This window comes from Loxodonta africana, chromosome 10, assembly GCF_030014295.1.
Source record: "Loxodonta africana isolate mLoxAfr1 chromosome 10, mLoxAfr1.hap2, whole genome shotgun sequence".
NCBI classification, from domain to species: domain Eukaryota; kingdom Metazoa; phylum Chordata; class Mammalia; order Proboscidea; family Elephantidae; genus Loxodonta; species Loxodonta africana.
This window is the reverse complement of record NC_087351.1, coordinates 12807565-12833956: the sequence shown is the minus strand read 5'-3', so window position 1 is coordinate 12833956 and position 26392 is coordinate 12807565. Positions and strand designations below refer to the sequence as shown.

The window sequence follows — 26392 nt, the reverse complement described above, 5'->3', positions numbered from 1 at the left end:
CTCTGACAGGTTTCCGCCTTATACAGATCCAGCTTTCAAAAGTTTTACTGGATAATAACTCCAGGTGGATTAAACATACACAAAATAGAAAACTATAAATGTATTAGAAGAGAAGAGAATATATTTTAAAAATATTAGGGTTGAGGGGACCTTCGTAAGCCTGATATAAAACACAGAAACCATAAAAGATATTCAGTTCCATGAACACTAAATTTTTCTATAACGCAAAAGGCACCATAAATCAAATTAAAAGGCAAGCAATAGACTAGGACCAAATAGCTCCAATATATTTTGTGGACAAAGAGATTAATTAATAAGAAAATCAATCCAATAGAAAGTTTGACGTGAACACGGCCAACAACACATACAAGCCATTCAAATAAAAATATATATGAAAAGATCTGTCTCATGAATAACCAAACAAAAACAACGAGGTAAGCTGCTTGTCAGATTACCTTCCCCCAAAATTTAAGTGATGCTATCAAGGGCGTAGAGAAAGGGCCTCGTACACAGTCAGTATGAGTATAAACCACTAGGATAACTTTTTTGGGAGGGCACTTCGAATATATTTATAAAATTATAAATAGGCAAACCGTAGCAATTCTGTTTTTAGACATCTACTAAAAATGTGGGCAAAGGTGATAAAAATCTATGTATAAAGTTATTCACTGCAGCACTGTTTATAAAAACAAAAATCTGGAAATCACCTAAATGTCCATGAATATATAAACGGTTTAATACTTCATACTACATTATCCCATGAAGTATGAGACAGTGCCTTTTAAAAGAGTTACACAGGTCTACATGGACCAACATGGAAAAATGCCCAAGGTAGATTAGGTTAAAGAAAATCACGTGTAGAATAATATTAGTACAAGAGCTCATTTCTGTTTAAACAATTTCCACGCCTGTGTGTATATATGAGTAGGAAGATGAAAGGGGCTTTCGCTTTGTACTTCATTTATTTCTGTGTTATTTTAAATTCTTACATTTTCTTTTCTTGTAATTCACAAATACCAATAAAGTTTTTTAAAATTATGATTCAATAAACAGTTCTTTAATATGGTTCTAAACAGAAATTCTGTGTCCTGGCAGTGTTAAGGACGAATGAGATGACGGGAAACATAAGTACTCTAAAAACCAAACCAAACCCGCTGCCATTGAGTCATAGCGACGCTGTAGGACACAGAACTGTCCTTTAGGGTTTCCAAAGCTGAAATGTTTTTCCCACGGAACAGCTGGTGGGTTTGAACTGCCGACCTTTTGGTTAGCAGCCAAGCACTTTAACCACTGCTGCACCAAACCCACTGCCGCCGAGTCGATTTTGACTCATAGCAGACCTACAGGACAGGGAAGAACTGCCCCATAGGGTTTCCAAGGGGCAGCTGGTGGATTCAAACTGCTGGCCTTTTGGTTAGCAGCCGTAGCTCTTAACCATTGTGCTACCAGGGCTCCACTGCACCATCGAACCAAAAAAAACCAAACTCATTGCCTTCGAGTCGATTTGACTCACAGTGACCCTATAGGACAGAGTAGAACTGTACCATGAGGGCTCCTGTAAATCCTCTAAGGATCTAAAATTCATTCCATTGAAGAATTTAAACCTCAGACGGTTGAAATAAGGAAGAGGGAGAGGAACTTCCAAGGTTGCATCAGCACCTACAGGGCCGGGGGCATAAAGAGCCATAATCACACCAAGGGTCAGCAACAGGTGACTTATTTACTCTCTGAACTTTCTGTCCTCCTCCTCCCCCAACATCTGAAAAGTAAACACGAAATTCACTTTGGTTACACCTTCCCTCACCCGCCTTATACAATGAAACCTACGAAAGCCGGAACTCCCTTGTTTTTCCCAGTCTCACAATTTTTCCACTTTTGACATGGTTCAGTCTTACTACTTTTCTCTTGCTCATTTTAGTGGAAAATATTTACATTTTCCCTCTCTGACAGGTTTCTGCTTTACACAGGTCCCGGCTTTTGCAGGTTTTCCTGTAGTAAAATTTGAGGAATGGAAAAAAAATAATTCCTGTGTGCCAGGACCTAAGGAGGAAAGATCCAAAGCCCAGATGAGCCCCAGGCTGGTCAGCTCTGTGACAGCTGGCACAGTATTATACACCTAAGCTTGGTTACGAAGTGCTGCTTTTAGGGACATGTAAAAGTGCTAAGTCATAAATGATAATTAAGATCTGTTTAAACTGCATTCCAATACAGCTCTAGCCACAGACACGCCATCTCTGGTAGGCACAGACACCAAGCAGAAGGAAAAGGCGGAGGAGTGCATATTGTTCATGGAATCACCTTTTTAAATGTCTCCGCAACATGACTGCAGTTCACTCAGCACCATTCTTCCTGCGGAATATAATCCCCGTGACGCTTCGATCCAAGGTTTAGTTACCCCTGGACCAGAAACCCCAGGCCAAGTCAAAACTAAGCTGACTTTAGGGAAGAGCAGCAAGTGGTGATGGGTAATGAGAGACAGAATCCCATGTTGACACACTTGGGAAGTCCCCCTAACACGCGGAGGCTGCTGCTACACTGTCTGAACCAGGTGACAGTTTCCAGGTAAAGGTGTTTTAATTTTCACTTTATTTTTGTTAAAAGACCTTCCTTTTTCTTTTTCTTCTCCCATGGCTTGGATCATTCTATCCTGTGAAAGCAAGTAACGGCCCCAAGGAAAGCACTGGTTTAACTCTTCCCCTCAGAATATCGTCACTCTGTGCCAACCCGTATCACAAGGGTATCTAAGTGAGCAAGTGCACTACACAGTAAGTAGGAAGGCAGTGCCTTTATCAGGTGTGGCTGTACAGATCACCGGGCCTAGGGAAGCCTTGAATGAGATTTTTGTTTATTATAATCAGATAAACAGTATAAAACAGGGCCCATTCATCAAATTATAGACATGGTATTCATCATCATAGAACCTGACATCATAATGACATTTATTAAAGTGAGATTCTAGCTATAAAAGGCTAGAAAATCACTGAGTATCTGGTCAAAATGGAGGAGTCCCTGGGTGGCTACTAAATGAAAGGCTGGTGGTTTGAATACACCCAGAGATACCTCTGAAGAAAGGCCCCGCAATCTACCTCAAAAAAGGTCACAATCACTGAAAACCCTATGAAGCACTGTTCTACTCTGAAACACATACGGTCGCCCTAAGTTGGAAGTGACTCGACGGCAAATGCTTGTTTTTTTTTTTTTTTTGGTCAAAATGGACTGGGGAGAGAAGTCACCTTTACTGCATGCTAAGTACTGGACAAAGCCCTCGTATGTTAACTTATTTCAATCTCTCAAACCCATGAGGCAAATGTCTCACCTGTTTTATAGATGAGGTGAATGATGTTCACACTGCTAGAAAGTGGGTGAGTCAAGAAGTAACCTGAATCAGTCTGATGTCTACCACTACAGTGTGCTATAAAGCCTGGGAAAGACGGAGAATGAAGTGGATGGCCACAACAGGCAAAAAAAAAAAAAAAAAAGGAACCACTAACGTATTAGACAAAATAGACACAGAGGTAATGTTACACACTCAACACAGGAAAGCACACAGTGTTACCTGGCTTCCACTCCAGGCCTAGTTGGCGGCTTTCCTGGTGGTGGTCGAGGCAAGAATTGCGATGCAGTGGCGCTATTGACTTGATCTGTATTGGCCCATGAAACTGGCCTTGGAATTTTGCTCTTTCTGGACTGGGAGATGATTGGTGACAGAAAGCTATCTTCGGCTGACCTGCTCAGGTGAGAGTCTACTGCCAGTCTTGAAAAGGGAGTGAAGACTTCCTCCTCAGGAAAGGAAGCAGGAACAGTAGCTAGCTTCTCCCCTAGCAATTTATCAGAGGCACTTGAGAGGTCACCCAGGAAAGACTTGAGTTGCCTTTTTTCCACCAGAAGCTTGACTAGGTCTGGTTGATAAGCTTTCTTTTGGAGGAGCTTCTCTTTTGCAGAGACTGGAGAAGATGATTCAAAAGTTGAGTCTATCTCTTGTGCTAAAACAGGGATTCGGCTGTGTCTAGTTACAAAGGATGACCTAACCACATCCTTCCGGGATGGGGAATAATGTTCATTCTCCGAAACACAATGAAATAGCTCTCCATTTTTAGGAGCAATTTTCTCTCTTTTACCCTCCTGGTGCAAAAAAATAGAGAGGTCTCCTTGATGACCCAGCAAGTCTTCACTCTTGATGTTGTCATCCTTAGGTACCTTACTTTTTTGCAAGGCTGCTACCTGGCCCATCTGTCCCTCAACATATGGGTCAATGACTCTTGGAGAAATTTCTGAAGTTCCAATTGCCAGAAGCCTCATTATCTCATGATTTTTGTCTTGATTTGGTACTACACTAAAAGTCTGTGTCTTTGTCACATCGAGAGGTTTGGTAGTAGCTGACTGATCCCTTTCCACAGTTACCAAATCTCCTGGGAGAGGGGAGATCTCAACACAACACTGCTCTTTACTTAACTTCTCATCTTCATTATCTGACCCTACAAGAACGCTTTTCTCTTCAGTTTCTCCAGGGAGACTATCAAATTCTTTCACAACCAGCCTCCTATGGTCAGGAGGGTCTCTTTGTGCCAGGTCTTGGGATCTGTCACACTCTCTAATAGGAGCTTCCTTGGATAACATGTCATGACCAATATGATCTAACTGAAGCCCCAAGTCTGTTCTGCATCCTCCACTAGCAGGTTCACCCTCTGTCACAACCAAGCCAGACAAGTTCTCCCTTGGAGAGTCAAGTTCCACAGTGGGCTCCATGGGCTGAAGATCTTTCTTCTCTAGCTGCTGACAGTGAAAGCTCCCTGAAGTGGACTGTGTAGATGCCACAGAAGGTCTAGCAGCTGTAATCTGGAGGAGAATGAAAAAATTGAAATGCAATAACGTGGACTATAAATTAAGACCATGATTTGAGGTTTAACATGGATATCTTCTGTTCAAGTTTGTAAGAGGAACACAGACGTCAACCAGATCTACCCAACTCCTATTTTAAAAGGAGCAATTCTGAATAAAAACAGATGGTAGTCAAGCTCCATCATTCAGGAATTGTCAGAACAGTCTCCCTCTAGGTTCATCCTGCTCTTTCTGTAGCCTGTTCTGTGTACTGGGAAACTAACTTCTACGGACTGCACCATCTATGCTCCCTTGCCTTCTGATTGCTGGTCTGGTTTGCGAATCAATGGCTGGTACCAACAGGGGGATCAGAGTCTGAGAGTTAATTCTTTAATTCTCCCTGCTTCTGCCTGGGAACTGCAGCTTTGGTGGTAGCTACATTCTGCCACTCCTGGGAGGGCCCCTGTCACCAGGTTTTACTAACAGCCCATCCTCCTCTTCAGGACTCATGGTAGGAATGGCTCCCCCTATTGCAGGTCCCATTTGTTCTCTTCACTCTGCTCACACATCTGTAAAAGGTTCCTTTCATTTAATTTTCCCCAAGTACCTCTGTGTGAGCCATCTATTTCCTGCCAGAATCCAGGTATAAGACTTAAAAGAAAAAAACTCACTGACAAATTATTGTAAATTGAAAACCTTGAAATTTTCATGTATTTTATGGAAGTCATGCAATTTACTTCCTATAAGCACTATCCATCATTGTTGAAAATATCATACCTTCCTATAAACAAAAACATGCAAAGATATTTACTAATTTTTCAAATCTTTAATATTTTAAGGACAAAGCCTATGATAAAGTGAAATTCTACCACCCTTCCACTGAGGATACATTAATTCTATGTGAATAAGATTCAATATTTACTAAGAATGTCCTTTCTTAAGGCACCTACAGTTTCCACATCTTCACATTTCTTAAAAGTGACACATAGGAAGGCAGAAAATGTCAACTACATAAACTGGTAAGGAGAAAAAAAATCAAGCAAGCTCAAATCACTTAATGAAGCCTATTAAGTTCTAGGAAAACTATGGAAATTGGTCCAAATCCAAAGGAAAATTTGAAATTATGGAAGATTTAGCCTAGACTTAATTTCTAGTCCACAGGCACCAAGAAACCATTGTGGTTCTACAGTCATCTAAGATGTTTGGATGTATTTCTCATTGTGACAGGAATACAGTTAGGTTTAAGACATGTGAAGCTTCTCCAAAGCCCAGCCCAGAAAAAAAACACCTAACTAACATCCTGGAATTTTTTTTTTTTTAACATCCTGGAATAGCTCCCGAATATAACCAGCGTCCTGAGGATCTGTCAGGTTACTCTAAGGCAGACTATTTGGGTTCAGACATTGACCTTCTGCAACAAGCCCAGACCTGTAGTGACCCTGGGGAAAAGGCAGTAAGTTCTACTGGTGCTGTCACTCTTCACAAAGCCATGTCATACTTTTATTTCTTTCATTATTCCAAAATACATTCAGGCACCTGACAATTTTCTAGTATAATTTTAAAATCATGATATTGAAACCTAACCCAAAAAAGCTACAGTAATTTACTTTTTAAGACCCAAGAATGACAGTGAAAAGAAAAACATGTGAAATTAAACTAAATGCCAAATAACAAAGGTGGTGGCCATCTCTACATTCAAAACAAATAATACTCACCATATATAATTCCAAGTGTATCAGCCAAAATGAACAAATTATTTATAAAACCAATACTCCACTGGTCTTCTAAGACTAAAGCTAGATTTGCTTCTCAACCTCTGAGCTTAATTCATGTTAGATTCGGGATATAAACGTATGTCTGTGCATGTGTATAAAAACAGGGTGACGATTGTGTACACAGAAGAGATGTAAGAACCACCAGGCAGGAGGATCTGGTTTCCTGAAAAGATTCTGAGCAATTATAAGCTCGGCATAAGTTACTGTCATATAATATTTCCACAGCACTTTAAATTTATAAAATATTCCTAAAATCATTTTTACTAATTCCATTTCATAACTGCCTTTTTGAGCACCATTATTAACAAAATTCACAAATGAGGAGAAACATGGCTAAGAAATCAGGGATGGGGCTTCAGGACTGTCAAAGTCACACAGAGTGCAGGCCACTGCCGTACACTAAAAAAAAAAAAAAAAAAACACACTCTCAAATGTAGTATGGGAAACCAAGTCTGCAAAAACACGATCTGATGAGATAAAAGGAGAAACTCTAGGATCAATAGCTAAATACCGAGAAGAGAAAGCTAACCCTAAGTGTCAGCTGAAATAGCTCCCTTAATCCTAGCCTACAGAGACACAGAGGCAATCCCTGTACCTGGGGCACTCTACAAATGGACTAGATTAATGATCTGCCAGTAAGCTTTGATAGCTTTGACTTCTGTAATTCACAAACATTTCATTAAGGCATGAATTTCATCATTCTTATCTTGACCATTCCTTTCTTCTGTTCTCTAACTGTATCAGTTAGCAAAGTGCCCCTTCTATAGAATTAGAAAACAACCTCGATATTTCCCATTTCTTTCATCTTTTCTTACTTTTTTTAGTGCCTAATGCTAAGTCTGACTAATGACTAACATCAGCCTCATTATTTTATAGTTTAGGTAAGGCAGCCTCATTATTTTACATGTTTCAAGCTGGCCACAAAGTGACAAGGAACTGCAAACCAACTACCAATTGCATTTTAACTTACAAATTACCCTTTTACTTTTCTCTCATTCAAAAAAAGTGATGCTGTTAAGACAATAAAACCTGGGAAATTCAACATTCATACCACAGAGTCTCTCTCCAAGATGAAGGGTGTGTGATGTACAAAATACCCGTATCTCATTTTGTTTTATTTTTTTACAAAGACAAATAGTTTAGAAGAGACAGATGTAGTGGAATGATGTATTAGTTCCCACTACAGCCAAGGATAGCTAAGTTACAGAAACAAATTCCTGGCCCATTTAAAGACTAAATTTTAACCACTGAAATTTCTTTGGGCCATTCAAATTCCACTAGAGGCTTCTTTTGTTTAAAGCATTTTAATAAAATACTTTATGTTGTTTCTGCCATAATACTTTACACAAATGTTAAAAATTAAGAGTTAAACTAAAATACTATTATTGAATCATGGTGTTAAGTGTCAATTTTCATTTCTTTAAAGAAACAGTACCCAGCAGCCGTAACATCTGACTATTAAGAAGCCATACAAGATGTGCAAGCCCGTCCCTCTTTCCTACTCTTTACCCTTATCGTTTGCTCTGACTACACTTATGCCGAAGGTATTACTGGGGTTTGACCTGTGCAGATAGTATGCTGGTGGTGCCGGGAGGGTGGCAGGATAGGGAGAGCGGCAGCCTTTGCCATAAACCAAGAAAACCAAATGAGCTGCCGTCAAGTCCGTTCTAACTCATGGCAATCCCATGTGTTTAAGAGTAGAACTATGTTTCATAGTGTTTTCAATGGCTGCGATCTTTCAGAAGTAGATTGCCAGGACCTTCTTTCACGGCACCTCTGTGTGGATCCAAATTGCTCACCTTTTGATTAGTAGCTGAGCACTTAACCATCTGCACCACCCAAGGACTCCTAGTCTTTACTACAGAGGTGGGTAAAACAGAAAACCTAACGCCGCAGGAGCTAAGTAAATGAAAAGCAAAAGTTGCTCTTTCCCTTCCTCTGTCATCCTGACACGAGAGACAGTTACCCATTAATAATAGTTTAATGTGTATTTAAGGGGGTTTGAAGCTATAAAATTTTTGTAGGGCATAACAAAAATCATCAGCAGGCCACAACTTACATCCAAAGAACAGAAGTCCTGGAAAATATGGACTAAAATAGAAGTATTTCTTGGCTGGCCTGTAATTATAAATCCCAATCATGGCTGTATGATTCAACAGTCTGTTTTCCTTTATACAGCGTTGGAAGAAATTTTAAGGATGAATCTAATCCAACTATCCCCAATTGCCACAGCCTATACAGACTTCCATCACAGCACCTTTAACACATAAACTGTATTCCTTTACTAGACTGAAGACACTTGAAAGCAGTGATGTCACTCACTGGGGCTTTTATTCCTGGTGTCTGCTACAGTACCTGACACAGAGTAGATGATCAATAAAGGCTGAACACGTAAATGTATCAACCATTGGATGCTTGGGTTTCTTCCATAAAACTTCTCTGAAGTCATAGTGATAAACAATACATTTGAATACTTCACAAATGGGCTCCCTTTCCTTTACTGGTTTTATTGCATTTTGCTTTATTGTACTTCACAGATACTTTATTTTTTTTTACAAATTGAGGGTTTGTGGCAACCCTGTGTTGAGCAAGTCTATTGGTGCCATTTTTCCAATAGCATTGCTCACTTCGTGCCTCTGTGTCACATTTTGATAATTCTTGCAACATTTCTAACTTTTTCATTATTATTACATTTGTTATGGTGATCTGTAATCTTTGACATCACTACTGTTATTGTTCTGCAGCACCAGGAGCTGCTCCTACATAAGACAGCAAACTTAGTTGATAAATGTTGTGTGTGTTCTGACTGCTCCGCTGACTGTCCGTTCCCCTGTCTCTCTCCCTTTCCTCGAGCCTCCCTATTTCCTGAGACACGATAATATTGAAATTAGGGCAATTAATAACCTTACAACGGCTTCTAAGTGTTCAAGGGAAAGGAAGAGTCGCACGTCTCTCACTTTAAATCAAAAGCTAGAAATCATTAAATTTAGTGAGGAAGGTGTGTCGAAAGCCAAGACAGGCTGAAAGCTAGGCCTCTTGAGCCAAGCCGTTAGCGAAGTTGTAAATGCAAAGGAAAAGTTCTTGAAAGAAATTAAAACTGTCACTCCAGTGAACACACAAATGATAGGAAAGTGAAACAGCCTTATTGCTAATACGGAGAAAGTTTAGGTGGTCTGGATAGAAGATCAAACCAGCCACCACATTCCCTTAAGCCAAGGCCCAATCCAGAGCAAGGCCCTAACTTTCTTCAGTCTGCGAAGGCTGAGAGAGGTGAGGAAGCTGTGCGAGAAAAGTTCGAAGCTAGCTGAGGCTGGTTCATGCGGTTTAAGGAAAGAAGCCATCTCCATAACGTAAAAGTGCAAGGTAAAGGAGCAAGTGCCGATGTAGGAGCCGCAGCGAGTGATCCAGAAGATCCAGCTGAGATAGTTGATGAAGGGGCTACGCTCAACCACAGGTTTCCGTGCAGCCGAAACAGCCTTACACTGGGAGAAGATGCCACGTAGGACTTTCCTAGCTGGAGAGGAGAAGTCAACGCCTGGCTTCAAACCTTCAAAGGACAGGCTGACTCCCTTGTTACGGGCAAATGAGGCTGATGACTTTAAGCTGAACCCAATGCTCATTTACCATTCCGAAAATCCTACAGCCCTTAAGAATTCTGCTAAACCTACTCTGCCTGTGCTCTGTAAATGGAACAACAAAGCCTAGATGACAGCACATCTGCTTACAACGTGGTTTACTGAATACTTTAAGCTTGCTGTTGAGATCTGTTGCTCAGAAAAACGATTCCTTTCAAAATAATACTGCTCACTGAGAATGCACCTGGTCACCTAAGAGCTATAATGGAGATGTACAAAGAGATTAATGTTGTTTTCATGCCTGCTAACACATCATATCTGCAGCCCGTGGATCAAGGAATAATTTAGACTTTCAAGTCTTATTGTTTAAGAAATACATTTTGTAAGGTTATAGCTGCCATAGATAGTGATTCCTCTGATGAATCCGGGCAAAGGAAATTGAAAACCTGGAAAGAATTCACCATTCCAGATGCCACTAAGAACATTCATGATTCATGGGTGGAGGTCAAAATATCAACATTAAAAGGAGTTTCGAAGAAGTTGATTCCAACCCTCATGGACGACTTTGAGGGGTTCGAGACTCCAGTGGAGGAAGGAACTGCGGATGTGGTGGAAACAGCAGGAGAACCAGAAGTGCAGCCTGAAGAGATGACTGAAGTGCTGCAATCCCATGGTCAGACTCTAACAGATGCTGAACCAAGGACGTGGTCTCATGAGATGGAAGTTACTCCTAGTGAAGATGCTGTGAGGATTGTTGAAATGACAACAGAGGGTTTAGAATATTACAGAAACTCAGTTGATAAAGCACCAGCAGGGTTTAAGAGGACTGACTCCAATTTTGAAAGAAGTTCCACTGTAGATAAAATGCTATCAAACAGCATCGCATGCTACTGAGAAATCTTTCACGAAAGGAAGAGTCAACTGATGCGGCAAGCTTCATTGTTGTCTTATTTGCTAACAGAACATTGTAATTTAATATTTCTTCTGTAAGCCAAAGCGTGGTCTTATTTTACTGCCTATAAATCCCATGTTGTTCATCATCTTTTTAGAAACTATTGTTATTGGGCCAATTTTATCAGTGTGTACCCTGGGGAAAAAAATCTAATTTCCAAAAATGATTCCACAATCATTTCTTTTCAATCTAGCAAATGTATCCACCCTTCAAAACACTATCTAACAATCATATACAGACTAATTACCAGTGGTTTCATGCATGTGGATAAAGAAAGTCCTATACGAGGTTCACAAATCTATACTAAGAAATTAAGAGAACTTTTGGACCAGGGCCACAACAGATGTTCCCGGACAGAATGGGAGAAAATTGTAGAGCAAAAGTCAAAATCTTAAATAAAGGCCAGACTTAACTGGATCGGCAGAGACCTAGGGAACTCCCTTTAAACTTTGAGCTGAACATGGAACATTCTCCAGAAGAGGCCATGTATTAGGGCATAAAGCAAGCCTGAACAGAATCCAAAGCATCAAAATATTACAAAGCATTTTTTCTGACCATAAAGCCATAAAAGGAGAAATCAAGAACAGAAAAAAGGAAAAAAAAAAAAAAATTAAACACATGGAAACTGAACAACGCCTTGCTCAAAAAGTAATGGGTTATAGAAGAAATTAAGGATGGAATAAAGAATTTCACAGAACCAAATGAGAATGAAAATACATCCTACCAGAACCTTTGGGACACAGCAAAAGCACTACTCAGAGGTTAATTTATAGCAATAAACGCACACATCCAAAAAGAACAAAGGGCCAAAGTCAAAGAATTACCCCTACAACTCAAACAAAAAGAGATCGGCAAAAGGAGCCCTCGGGCACCAGAAGAAAGCAAATAATAAAAATTAGAGCAGAATTAAATGAAAGAGAGAACAGAAAGACAATCGAAAGTGTTAACAAGACCAAAAGCTGGTTCTTTGAAAAGATCAACAAAATCGATAAACCACTGGCCAAATTGACAAAAGAAAAACAGGAAAGGAAGCAAATAACTCAAATAAGAAATGAGATGAGCAATATCACAACAGACCCAACTGAAATTCAAAGAATCACAGCAGAATACTATGAAAAACTGTACTCCAACAAATTTGAAAACCTGGAGGAAATGGACAAATTTCTAGAAACATACCACCTATCCAAACTAACACAAACAGAGGTAGAACAACTAAATAGACCCATAACAAAAGAGGATACTGAAAAGGTAATAAAAAGACTCCCAGCAAAAAAAAGCTCTGGCCCGGATGACTTCACTGCAGAGTTCAACCAAACTTTCACAGAAGAGTTAACACCACTACTACCGCAGGTATTTCAGAGCACAGAAAAGGATGGAGTACTCCCAAACTCATTCCATGAAGCCAGCATATCCCTGATACCAAAAACAGGTAAAGGCACAAAAAAAAGAAAATTACAGACCTATATCCCTCATGAATAAAAAAAGATGCAAAAATCCTCAACAAAATTCTAGCCAAGAGAATACAACAACATATCAAAAAAATAATTCACCATGACAACTGGGTTTCATACCAGGTATGCAGGGATAGTTCAACATTAGAAAAACAATCGATGCAATATATCATATAAATAAAGCAAAAGACAAGAATCACATGATCTTATCAATTGATGCAGAAAAGGCATTGGACAAAGTCCAACACCCATTCGTGATAAAAACTCTCAGCAAAATAGGAATAGAAGGGAAATTCCTCAATATAATAAAGGGCATTTATGCAAAGCCGACAGCTAACATCATCCTAAATGGAGAGAGTCTGAAAGTATTCCCCCGAAGAACAGGAACCAGACAAGGATGTCCTTCATCACCACTGTTATTCAGCATTGTGCTGGAGGTCCTAGTCTGAGCAATTAGGCTAGATAAAGAAATAAAGGCATCCAAATTGGTAAGGAAGAAGTAAAAGTATCCCTATTTGCAGACAATACGATCTTATACACAGAAAACCTTAAGGAATCCTCAAGAAAACTACTGAAACTAGTAAAAGAGTTCAGCAGATTATTAGGACACAAGATAAACATACAAAAATCAGTTGGATTCCTCTACACCAACAGAGAATGTTGAAGAGGAAATCACCAAATCTATACCATTTACAGTAGCCTCCAAGAAGATAAAATACTTAGGAATAAATCTTACCAGAGACATAAAAGACCTATACAAAGAAAGCTACAAGATGCTACTGCAAATACCCAAAAGAGACCTACATAAGTGGGAAAACATATCTTGCTCATGGATAGGAAGACCCAACATTGTGAAAATGTCAATTCTACCCAAAGTGATCTATAGATAAAATGCAATCCCGATTCAAATTCCAATGGCAATTTGTAAAAAAAATTTTATTGTGCTTTAAGTGAGAGTTTACAAATCAAGTCAGTCTCTCATACAAAAATTTATATACATCTTGCTATATACTTCTAGTTGCTCTCTTCCTAATGAGACAGCACACTCTTCCTCTCTACTCTCTATTTTCGTGTCCATTCAGCCACAAATGGGATTTTTTCATGAGATGGAGAAACAAATCACCAACTTCATATGGAAAGGGAAGAGACCTCGGATAACTAAAGCCTTACTAAAGCAGAAGAACAAAGTGGGAGGCCACACATCACCTGATTTTAGTATTATACCTCCATGGTAGTCAAAACAGCCTGGTATGGGGTACAATGGACACACAGACCAATGGAACAGAATTGAGAATCTAGGTGTAAATTCATCTACCTATGAGAAGCTGATACTTGATAAAGGTCCAAAGTCCATTAAATGGGGAAGAGACAGTCTCTAACAATTGATGCTGGCGTAACTGGATATTCATCTGCAAAAAAAAAATGAAACAAGACCCATACTTCACACCATGCACAAAAACTAACTCAAAATGGATCAAAGACCTAAATATAAAATTAAAACAATAAAGATTATGGAAGAAAAAATAGGGACAATGCTAGGAGCATAATACTTGGCACAAACAGAATACAAAACATTACTAACAACGCACAAACACCAGAAGAGAAACTAGATAACTGGGAGCTCCTAAAAATTAAACATTTATGGTCATCAAAAGGCTTCACCAAAAGAGTAAAAAGATAACCTACAGACTGGGAAAAATATTTTGGCTATGACATAACCAATCAGGGTCTCATGTCTAAAATCTACAAAATAATACAAAACTATAGTAACAAAAAGACAAATAACCCAACTAAAAAAGGGGCAAAAGATATGAACTGGCACTGCACCAAAGAAGACATTCAGGTGGCCACCTGATACATGAGAAAATGCTCACGGTCATGAGACATTAGAGAAATGCAAATCAAAACTACAACGAGATACCATCTCACCCCAACAAGGCTGGCATTAATCCAAAAAACACAAAATAATAAACATTGGAGAGGTTGTGGAGAGACTGGAACACTTCTACACTGCTGGTGGGAATGTAAAATGGTACAACCACTTTGGAAATTGATTTGGTGCTTCCTTAAAAAGCTAGAAATAGAAGTACCATCAGATCCAGCAATCCCACTCCTTGGAATATATCCTAGAGAAATAAGAGCCCTCACAAGAATAGATATATGCACACCCATGTTCACTGCAGCACTGTTCACAATAGCAAAATGATGGAAACAGCCTAGGTGCCCATCAACAGATGAACGGATATACAAATCATGGTATATTCACACAAGGGAATACTATCCAATGATAAAGAACGATGAATCTGCAAAACATGGATGAATCTGGAAGGCATTAAGCTAAGTGAAATTAGTCAGTCGCAAAAGGACAAATATTATATGAGACTACTATTATAAGAACTCAAGGAAAGGTTTAAACACAGAAGAGAACATTCTTTGATGGTTACGAGGGTGAGGAGGGAGGGAGAGAGAGGGCTATTCACTAACTAGATTAAAAAAAAAACAAACAAACTCATATCTCATAGAGACCCTACAGGACAGAGTAGAACTGCCCCACAGAGTTTCCAAGGAGCGCCTGGCAGATTCAAACTGCCGACCCTTTGGTTGGCAGCTGTAGCACTTAACCACTACGCTACCGATAGTAGACAAGAATTAGGTGAAGGGAAGGATAACACTCAATACAGGGCAAGTCAGCGCAACTGGACTAAACCAAAGCTAAGAAGTTTCCTGAATGCAACCAAACACCTCGAGGGACAAAGTAGCAGGGGCAGGGGTCTGGGGACCATGGTTTCAGGGGACATCTAGGTCAACTAGCATAACAAAGTTTATTAAGAAAATGCTCTGCTTCCCACTTTGGTGAGTGGCGTCTGGGGTCTTAAAAGCTGGCAAGTGGCCATCTAAGATGCATCAATTTGTCCCAACCCACCTGGAGCAAAGAATGAAGAACACCAAAGAGCCTAAGAGACACAAAGGGCCACATAACTTAGAGACTCCGTCAGCTTGAAACCAGAAGAACTAGATGGTGGCCGGCTACTACCAAAGACCGCCCTTACAGGAAACACAACAGAGAGTCCCTGATGGAGCAGAAGTAGGGTGCAGAACTCAAATTCTAGTAAAGAGACCAGACTTATTGGTCTGACTGAGACTGGAGGAACCCGGAAGACATGGCCCCCAGACTCTGTTAACCCAGAACTACAGCCATTCCCAAAGCAATCTCTTCAGTCAAAGATTAGATTGCACTATAAGATATAAAATGATACTCATGAAGAGTGTGCTTCTTAGTTTAAGTAGATACATGAGACTAAACAGGCAGCTCCCGTCCAGAGGTGAAATGAGAAGGCAGAAAAGGACACGTGCTGGTTGAATGGACACAGGAAATCCAGGGTGGAAAGGATAAGTGTGCTGTCACATTACAGAGAAAGCAACTAGGGTCACATAACAATGTGTATATAAATTTTTGTATGAGAAACTAATTTGAGCTGTAAACTCTGACTCAAAGCACAGTTAAAAAAAACAAACTTTGAGCTGAAACTACTCCCAGAGGTCACCTAAGTAACAGATTGGCTCATAAAATGAACAATATCAACTGTGAGTACTGTGTTCTTTGTATATTAAAAAAAACCAGTTCCCGTCCAGTCGATTCCGACTCATAGCTGCCCCATAGGGTTTCCAAGGAGTGGCTGATGGGTTCAAACTGCTGACCTTCTGGTTAGCAGACAAGCTCTTAACTACTGTGCCACCAGGGCCCCTCCAAATCATCTATTCAAGATGAAACTGTTTAAGTTTACCCTAAAGCAAAATTGGGGGGTGGGGAGGGGCAGCCAGAAAAACAAGAATAATGGAAATGGAATGTGGTAAGTCAGGGAAGCAATAAACTTCTGTTTTGTAAAACTCCAAATTTAAGTTTCGAGAAGAGAATCAAAATAAATATATTATTTCTCATCCATTGGTCAAATTTTCTGGGTCAAGATCAAGAAAATAAAGAAAATGGGGAGGAGTTTAATACCTCAGAAATAAATATACAAGTGATGCAGCTGATATTTCATTAGAGACCTTCAGTTAAGAAGGTTTTTATTTAAAGATATCTGTAAATAAGGTCAAACATATAATATCAAATATATAAGGATAAGCCTCCTAACAACTTGACAGAGAAAACACTGCAGATAATGCAGGAGAACCGTGAGAAAAACCATCCTAGGAAGGGCAGCACTAACGTGAGAGGGCCAAGAGCACTGGGAGAAAGGGGGCCCGAGCTTTAAGGAAGCCTGTATGAAGGGAGCCACAAGGGAACACTGTGATACATACCTGGGTGGCAGTTAGTGCAGAGCATAACGGAGTCAAAGAAAGAAGGAAGTGAACCTGGGAACGTGGAAAGGAAATGTGAGGAAGAAAAGGGATGCAGGACAGGGAGGAGGGGAGTTGGCCCTGCCTCTAGCCCACATGGTCCTTCATATAATTGGGAAAAGGGTGTCCCTCAAAGAGGAAACAGCCCCACATCAAGATGCAGAGTTTGGCAAGCAAAGTATGCGCTAGATTTCAGCCCCAAATTGTTCCTTCTGCGCAGTGAACAACCTGCATAACTGAACAAAGCAGTTCTGGGAAAGAAGGAAAAAAAGACTAACTCTGTTTTGGGGAGAAGCAGGCAAATATTTATTTCCTTATTCTGAAGTACAGGTAAATTCCTGTGGAGCTTTTTACTCAAAATGAAATTCTTGCTGGTATCTTTTCCCACTGATTGACACCTGCGGGTGGAACTGTGTGACAACAGAAACGTTTCAGCTTGGAGGGCAATGCAGTTTCTGGTCAGCTGGAAGGAAGGACTGCTAGATGGTATGGAATTAAGGAAAGCTGGCAACTCCCACCCATGTACGGACATATGTACTCTAGTGCCTGAGATTTGTGTACACGGTTCCTTGCTGTCTGGAGGCTATTCAGGGCTCCTCGGGCTCACACACCACAGAAGGCTTCACTGCTTACTGATAACAACAGGGTAACAGACATCTCCAGTTGAGTGACGGAGACTAAAGATAAACAGTGATGTTTCTTTAAAGCTTCCCCTGCAGAAGACGTCTACCACAACTGCCTTTGGCTGCTCCCAGACCTACTGAAGCAGAAGTTCTGCCAGTGAGGCCCAGGACTCTGCATTTTACACAATGGCCATCAAAGCTGGAAAACTCTTGATTTTACAGGAACGGAAAATAGGAGGAATTTTTGGGTTGAGGTTACAAAACAGAGAAGGAATAAAAGCAAGAGTGTACGTTGTAAACTACGAACCATAAACAGTTAAATACATGCCTTCCTCACCAAATTATGAGATTAAAAAACTCTAGAATTACAAATCAAAGAAAAAAAAAAAGCCACATACACATAGATAGACAGTTCTTGTGGCCTCATCATAAATATATTATGAAATTAGGTTATAATGACATTTTGTGTATTGAGTTGCTATAATGAAAGGAAACCTCACTTTTACAAAATTTCCTATTGGGGGACTAACTAGAGAATTTAGTTCAAACCTCACTCCGTGCCCATCTACCAAACTTAGGCTTCTACTGAAAACTCCTAGTCAAGCAACTCTTAGTTCTTTCTTAATAGCACCTCTGAGGGGATAACAGAGAGTAAGGACACAAACTCAGCTCTTACCGCTGTAAGGGGTCCTTCTGCTTGTGCCTCCATCGGACTTGTGGGTGTCGCTGCAATAAGCTGGCTAGCAGTTCCAGCCTGGAGTTCCAGCCTGTCGGTATACTGTTCTGAAGCAGCAGTGACAGGGCACTCTCCAGAAAGGGCTAAGAGCACACCTGAGCTTTCCTTCTTTAAGTGATCATTTTCTACCCAAGGGCTAAACCTTAGCTTTTCATCTTGAGGCGATTCCTCCAGGACTTGAAGCACTTCGGGCTCCTCATCAGAAGGGCTTCCAGTTGTTTTATGCCCTAAAGCCTCATTTGTCCTAAAATCCCGAAGGTCCTGCTCCTTGTCTACAATTACCCATTCTTTGGAATCGACCTCCTGCTTGCAAGAGCTCAGGTTGACTGCTATAAATCCATTGCTGCCACCACCATCTGGCTGCTCAGGGGTGTTGACAGAGGCAGGCTTAGAAGCATCTGGAAGGTATTCTTCATCATAATGCCAGACGTGGTCCATACGGGACATAACAGAAACACAAGGTTTATGAAGCAGAGCAGGCAGGGTAGATTCTTTTCCTCCACTGGAATCTTTCTGCATCTTCTCCAGGCTTAAGGAAATGGAGAGAAGTTACTCAGTTGTCCTCAGGAAATGTCTTACTTCATAACATACAAAGTTCTATGCAGAACTAGTATTCACACAGGGAAGAGACAAAAGGTGGATAAAGCATAGGGACGGTTCCACAGGGTGATAGGGTTCTTTTCCACCTGCCATAATCCTGTTCTGGAGATGGCACCCACGGGAGGAAGCTGTCTCTGGGCAGGAGAGAAGCCTAACTGGGGTTGACTGTGTGATCCACTTCACCCTTGCTTTGCCAATTCATTCACAGAGCTCTCTGCTCTCTGCGGGACTGAGAAACAACCCACCCAAGGGGCTTTTGCCTCACCAGAAGCCCTACAAAGGAAACAAAAAAGCTAGTATACATAAGCAAATGCCTTCTGCATTTGTCTGTCTTCTGAGATGCGTATGAACCTATACTAATTCAAAGGAACATGTCTAATGCCAGGGCTTTTAAAAACAGAAGGCATTGTACCTGTTCAACAAAACCACATAGTACCGGTCCAACCAGCACACTACGCACACACAGTGGGGGTGGGGGTGGTTTGGGAGAAGCTTCAGGGAATATTTTCAGTTTTGTTGGATGAAAAGGCAGTTAATACTATGTACAAATCTCTCTGCTGGTGGAAGGGCAATAGTGTGACTAACGGAATTGACTACACTGGCTTCTGAGAACTGATCTCATCTGCAGGGAAGCACAATAAGAAATAACTTTTTCCTTTCCTTAAGTTTGTGATTTGTTACTGTTGCTGTGTGTCATCAAGTCAATTTGACTCACAGTGGCCCGGCAGGACAGAGTAGAACTGCCCTGAGGCTGTGTCCTCGGTTGTCTTCTTTGCGGGAGCAGATCGCCAGGTCTTTTCTTCCACGAAGCTACTGGAGTTCGAACCCCAACAGTGCGGTTAGCAGCTGAGTGCTTAACTATTCCACCGCCAGGGTGCCAAGTTTGTGATTAGGTACCTAGACTCCTTCAACTGTTCCCTAGTCACTCTAGGTTCTGGTTTGAGTTCATTTTTTTTTTTTTTCTTTTGATTATTTCTGTTCTCAACTATCTCATTTCTTAACTTTGTCCTCAGTATGGACTCTTTTTTTAAATTCCATTCTTTTGATAGGCTAATTCTTTACCTAACTAAACTTTACGCAGCCCTGGTGGCGTAGTGGTTAAAAGCTCAGCTGCTAACCAAAAGGTTGGCAGTTCAAATCCACCAGTTGCTCCTTGGAAACCCTATGGCGCAGTTTTACACTGTCCTGTAGTTTTGGGTTATAGGGTCACTATGTGTCGGAACTGACTCGATGGCACCTAACAACAACAACTAAACTTTTATCCCTACTGTACTCTTATATTTATTTCCAATCTTAGCCACAACTCAAAATGCTTAAAACACTGCCTCAACCCTAATCCATCCCTTTGATCCTATCAACATGTAGATACATGCTTACATCACCTCACTGTGAGACTGAATGATTCCAGTGTGACAAAGAGCACACATATATGAAGAACTTTAAAATGGGAGCTGGACTGGACAAGGCCAGAAGTGAGTGGTTGAACTGTCTACAGACATAGTAACTACAGTGTTAATCAAACCCATGGTCCTTCTAATCTAGTATTTCATTACCAATAGTAACCACCGGGGGTGTGCCACTGAAGGGTGTGACTGTTATTAAAGCTAAAAAAAAAAAAAAGCTACTCAGGTCTTAATAGCTATTGAAAAAATAGAAACCTTCTATTATTCACAAATATATCCTAAACTTTAAAAAAAACATTAATTTCTATCTTCCATTATCAAAATTTCTTGTGAGGATAATGGGTCTCACAACCACGAACTACAAACTCTTGTTATCTATGAACAGCTCTCCAAAGTTCCACCTTTTCTTTTTCTCTAGGTAGAATGTGAGCTTTGGAGGGCTAGAATGATAAACTTATTTACATCTATTTTTCCTACAGAACCTTGCTCATAATAGGCCTCCACTAACCTGAACTGCCTGTCCCTTGTGTACATCTGATTTTTCCCCTCCTGCATGTACTCCTATCCTTGCAGCCAAATGTTTTCTTTATCACACTCTCTCCAACACTACAATGCATCTTTTTCATTTCAAGAAAAGAGATCACCCTCCAAATAAAGCTGCTGCAAAAATGTTCGTTTAACTTGTACCTAGTGCTCTGAAGTTGCCAGCTCCCACTGCTTAGCTCCCCAAATCAAAGGCTGTGCTAGAGAACATGTAACAATATCAGATGTCAATTCACATTAAGAATTGCCATGATGATACTTTAAAACACAGATGAAGAGGAAAGCTTAATCAGTGTTACAAAAACGCAAAAATGTCTTTTTGGGAAGATTTTACTGTACTGGAAATAAGAGAGTACCTCAGTACTTTAAAAAGAAAAACTATTTTATACCAGGTCTCAAGAAACTTGTCAGTGTCTGGCTTAGACTCCAGGGTCAGACGTTTTTCCAGCTCGAAGCTGTGGATGGAACGTAACTTTCGCACCAGAGGAACATCTCGGTCTGGCTGAGTAATCTCTGAACGGACCCGAATGGGTGAACCAAGGCTTGGAACGTTCAGCAGTCCATTTGCTTGACCGTGGCTGTTTTCCTCTTCTGTAGCAGCCTAGACAAAACATAAAACAAAACCTTGAAGACCGTTCCAGGTACTATACATGGTGGGAGCATGCACAGCCTTTCAAGATAAAAGAAACAAATGGCTGGGGTGTGTTTTTAGGTTATTTGGACTAGTTTACTTCAGTACACACCTGCCTGCTGCTGCTGCTGTTTGTTAGCTGCCGTCAAGTCGATTCCGACTCATGGCGACCCCGTGTGTACAGAGTAGAACTGCTCCTTAGTGTCTTCACGGCTGTTACCTTCCAGAAGCAGACTGCCAAATCCTTCTCCCGTGAGGCTGCTGGGTGGGTCTGAACCGCCAACCTGTTAGCAGTCCAGCACTAAACAGCTTGCACCACCCGGTACTAACCTTTTATTAAATGAGTTTTCTTAATTTACTCTCAGTTTCAATATTATTCTAGTTTTGGATTTTTGGTTGTTTCTTTTTTTAGGGGGTGGGGTACAGGCATAAACAGTTTAAAAAGTGTGTAACAACCTTGGTTTTTTGCATTAATGCCTGACTAGATGTCGGAATGAACCTCACGGCATCAGGTTTGGGGTTTTTTCAGATGCTTGCAAGAACCTCATTCAACTAAACTAAAACCTGTAAAGGACATTCTCTTTAAGACATAAGTGGTCTCACAAGAGGGAGGAGACTGCCAAACCTGAGCAGACCCTGCCTCAGCCCCCTGTTTAAACAAAACCAGCCCCCTGAGGCTGCAGCAGTGAGGAGCTGGGCCCGAGCAGAAGGGTGGGGTTGCCTAAGGACAGACAGCTATAGCAGCACAATTATCAGGAAAATGAAGCCATCAAACCTTGGATTAGGAGTGGGGTGGGAGAGAAGTCTGAGATTTCTATTCTGATCATAGACCCTCAAAAAAGAGGTGCATTTTCTACCAGCAGAAGCTAATCTCTGAAGGAAATTTTCCCCAACCCCCGTTTTAGGCCTATAGGACTCCCACCAATTATCAAGTAATAAGTAAAAACTAAAGACAGTCAGACAGATGAGAAGGCATGCCCCCATAACTAAGAGTCAGCAGAAATAATAATAATTAAAAAAAATCTAAAACTTTCAAAGACTGCAGATATCTAACTGGTTGGATACTCCACAGCGTCCACCTCTCAATGAACTGTAGAAAGAAGGTGCTCAATAAGTTTTCTGAGTAGGTGAGAGAATGAATAAATGCAGAAACTGTGGGTTTTCTTCAATATTTAACTTATAATGCTCTATGTAGATGTCCAAGATGAGTCAGGAACCTGTGATCTGCAGCAGTATGTATTATAAACTCAAGAAAACGGACATCACCACAGTAACAAACAAGGGACTATGACTTATAGCAAAATCATGTGCTATACAAGTGTCATTGAGATAAATAGTGAAAATGGGTGAAAGACAGAAAACTAAAATAATTAAGCTTCTCTATGTAAAAAAAAAAAATTTTTTTTTATGTAAAGGCACCATCTCTCTCACACACACATACACACAGACACCCTAAGGGCTGACAAGAGATGAATGTCACTAGTAATCTTCTGCTGTAAGAACAGTCTGCTCCTGGCGCCAGAAAGACAGCAAGGCTTGACACTACAAAATCTGTCACTGACTCTCTGGCTACTTTCCACTACTCATTCCTCATTGCTGTTAGTCCAGCTAGTGCTTACTCAACAGTTAGGTCACATTTTTCACAGAAGATTTTTAGAAATGACTCCCATAGGTTAATTTTTAAAATTACATAGTTTAATGATTGTCCAAAAATAGACCAAGCACCTCAGAACTATCACAGAAGATTCATTTCAGGATACAAATATTTTCCATTCATAAAGCCTAAGAATGGCTGTGTTTCCTTCTGTTGCACATGGGGTCACTACGAGCCAGAACCGACTCGACACCTAACAACCGCAGCAGCTAACTTTCTATTAGTCGTGTTAACAGGTATGAGCCCAAAGCCTCATGTTTTCATGTCATTTATTCAACAACCACTTTGATTTCACACCTATATATTTAACCACCTCCTCAGCCAAACCGTTATAAAAACACCTAGGAAGCACCAAAAACTAACTGATTTGTGATTCGCTGTTGCTCCTTTCCATTTATCTTCACCTTCTGTGAAAAAAGAAATGACAGGGAACAGTAGAATCAAGAAGTCTGGGGATAATCTGCCTCCAGGCGACTAAGAATTAGCCATTTAATTCAGAAATGTGTATCTCTCGCACACTGAGGAGGAGGCCTGCTGGCAACCCTAATGAAGGGAAAAATCACGTCACTTATTCCACATCCACTCCCTCATTAAAAGCTGAGAGCCATGATACTTTGCTACGGCAACAGAAGACATCACGTCCTAAACAAGAAATACACACTTTGCAAATCCCAAGCTTTATCTTGTTCCTGCTGGCGTCCATCTCTTCCCAGACATCCTGCTCCTGGGGACGAGGGTGTCCCAGAGACCCAGGAGATTTATCTGGTGACAGACCAACAGGTACGCCATTCTCCCCATCACTAAGCCGTTCATCTGGGAACACCTCATCTGTATTTTCTCGAAGCAAGTCTCCGGGAATGGGAGTGGCATTGGCAATTCTGAAAATGAGGGGAGAAAAAAAGATACAAGTTAAAAATACAATGAGACTATTCTACATTTTGTTTCTGGATTTAAATGAGGAAGTCCACAAACAAGAGATTACAACAAAAAAGAAAAAAAAATCCCTTGAGAACTTAGTTCATGCCAGTTCTATAGAATAAAAAAACTTCTAAAATTTGATCAGTTCGAATTTTCAAGCTGGAGCCTGGGTGGCGCAGTGGTTAAGGGCTCGGCTGCTAGCCAAAAGGTCAGCAATTCGAATCCACCAGCCACTCCCTGTAAACTCTCTGGGGCAGCTCTACTGTCATATAGGGTTGCTGTAAGTAGAAATCCAATTGACGGCAATAGGTTTTTTGGTTTTGATTTTAAAATACAAATTCTAATACGATAACTCACTGATTGAAAATCACTCTAAAACCTAGAAACAACATTTGTTATGTTTTCCAAGGAATCTTTGTCAATTATAATAAAATTTTCTATTTACCCACTATTCTTAGAGAAGAACAAAAGTTATAAGCAGGAAGATGTTTAGTAAGGAAATAAGCAGGTGTCAGATCAATCAGCTGTTATTGTTATAACAGTGTGAGAACTGACCCTTTGCTTCCTCATTTACAGACTTTTTCCTAAGCACCTATGACATGCAAGGCCCTAGAGACACAGATGAAGAAGAAAATTCCTGCCCTCTAGAGGAAATTAGAAATTCTGCAATTACGCAGTTCATACAGCTCTGCCCCAGTGAATCTGGGCGGGGGAAAACTGAACTCTGTCAGTGGGCTTCCTAATTAGCACATATGTACATATTAATTGGCACTTGTCTATATATTTCTTTCAAAGTAAACTGATGTCCTATTGACATGGTGGTCATTTCTTCCCTGGACTGCTGGCCCATGAGGGACTTTTCCAGTTCTCAGTTATCCTTCACTAAGTGATAGGGCCCCTGCCAGCTCTCATGTTCTGTAACTCCATTGTATATACTGGGTTGTTTTGGTTTTTGCTGTTATTGTTGTTTTTTAATACCGCTGACTGAACACAGTATTTAGCACGAAATGAAACCTCTTCTTAGAAGTGATCTGGAATGTCTAAAAGGAGAAAAAAAATTCTTCCACAGATTATACTGGCACATGCGATTATTATGAGGAGCACAGGAGGCATTTTCTCGGGGAACCACTCTACAGAGAAGCTATACCCTGGCCCAGATGTCACAAGTACTGCATATGCTTATGAGAACAAAGGTGGCTGACTTTTCAGGGGTTTGTTCCATCTGATTTGATGGCCTTCACTACCACCTTTCTCTACATGGGTCAATGATAGAAGATGAACTTCTTTATCAACGGGTTATAGGTACAGAATCTAGAAAAGCACTGACAATGGTTCCCGGGGAAAAAACTTCATAGCCCTGAAAGTAGTTCATTATTAAACAAGGTAGTTAGGACTAAAGAGTTCAAACGAAAGAATTTCTTACAAAGGTAAAGATCAGAAATAAATTGGCTACCAAAAGACTTTTCAGATATGAGGTCAATATAATTCATTTATTGATGCAAGGAATGACAACAGACACGACACATCTGGGCTATATGGTAAACCAAATATTTACTGAAGAAAATTTCCTCTACTGAAAGAGAAAGGCAAATGACTTGAGTATTTGAACTCAGGAAGCTCAGTCCACTAGCCTCATATCTTTTCCCCATTTTAATCACTGTGTTCTTCTGAATCCTTTTTCCCTTATGCCTGGCCACCATTTTGCTCTGCTCCCACTACCCCAATGCCCTGGCATTTCCTTCTCCCACTCCTCAGGAAACCTGTACAAACTGCTTCTACTTGTACTCAGAATCCTAGTTTCCCTCTTATCTCGTGTTCCAGCATACACTGCACATCACAAGGTGCTGTCCCATCATCTCCACACAGTTGCTCTTCCACATGACCCAGCTTCCTTTCTCACCCTTTCTGTCCCCTTTGCAGTTTAGGTACCTTTTTACTCCTTCCATAGTCATTATTTCCTTCCTACTCCTGTAACTCTGATCCAGATCTAGAATTTGAGATATGGAAAGAAAGAATTCCCTCCCAAAAGATTATATCATGCTCGAGAATACAAAGGAATGAGAAAGTGTATGTGAGAGTCTTATCGGCATATGGTCTGTGTACACAGGCAAGCTGTAAAATACAGAAGCTGATTAGGGAAAAAAGGAAAGAGAAGTGTGGAAGAACTGGAGTGATGTCAAGAAAAGTAGTAAGAATGGTCATCATTTTCATATTCCCATTCCTGTTACCCAAGGCAGGGGTCCACAAGTTAGGACCTATGAGCTGAATCTGTCCTGCCCACCTATTTTTGTAAATAAAGAATTACTGGGAAATAACCACGCTCATTTGTTTACACATTGTTTATGGCTGCTTTTGCCCAACAATAGCAGCCA

At 40.6% G+C, this 26392-nt stretch overlaps 1 protein-coding gene across 6 annotated transcripts in view; it reads right to left on the bottom strand.

The window, feature by feature from the left end:
* The window catches only part of TTBK2 (tau tubulin kinase 2), a 213527-nt gene that overhangs the window by 9219 nt on the left and 177916 nt on the right, over window positions 1–26392 (bottom strand). For all 6 annotated transcript variants that reach the window (XM_010598383.3, XM_010598382.3, XM_023558734.2 and 3 more), the window contains 4 exons: window positions 23764–23980; window positions 21207–21418; window positions 18212–18800; window positions 3557–4836 (listed from right to left, as the gene is read on the bottom strand). In XM_010598383.3, coding sequence (XP_010596685.1) covers window positions 3557–4836; window positions 18212–18800; window positions 21207–21418; window positions 23764–23980 — 2298 coding nt within the window. The remainder of the gene's footprint in view (window positions 1–3556; window positions 4837–18211; window positions 18801–21206; window positions 21419–23763; window positions 23981–26392) is intronic.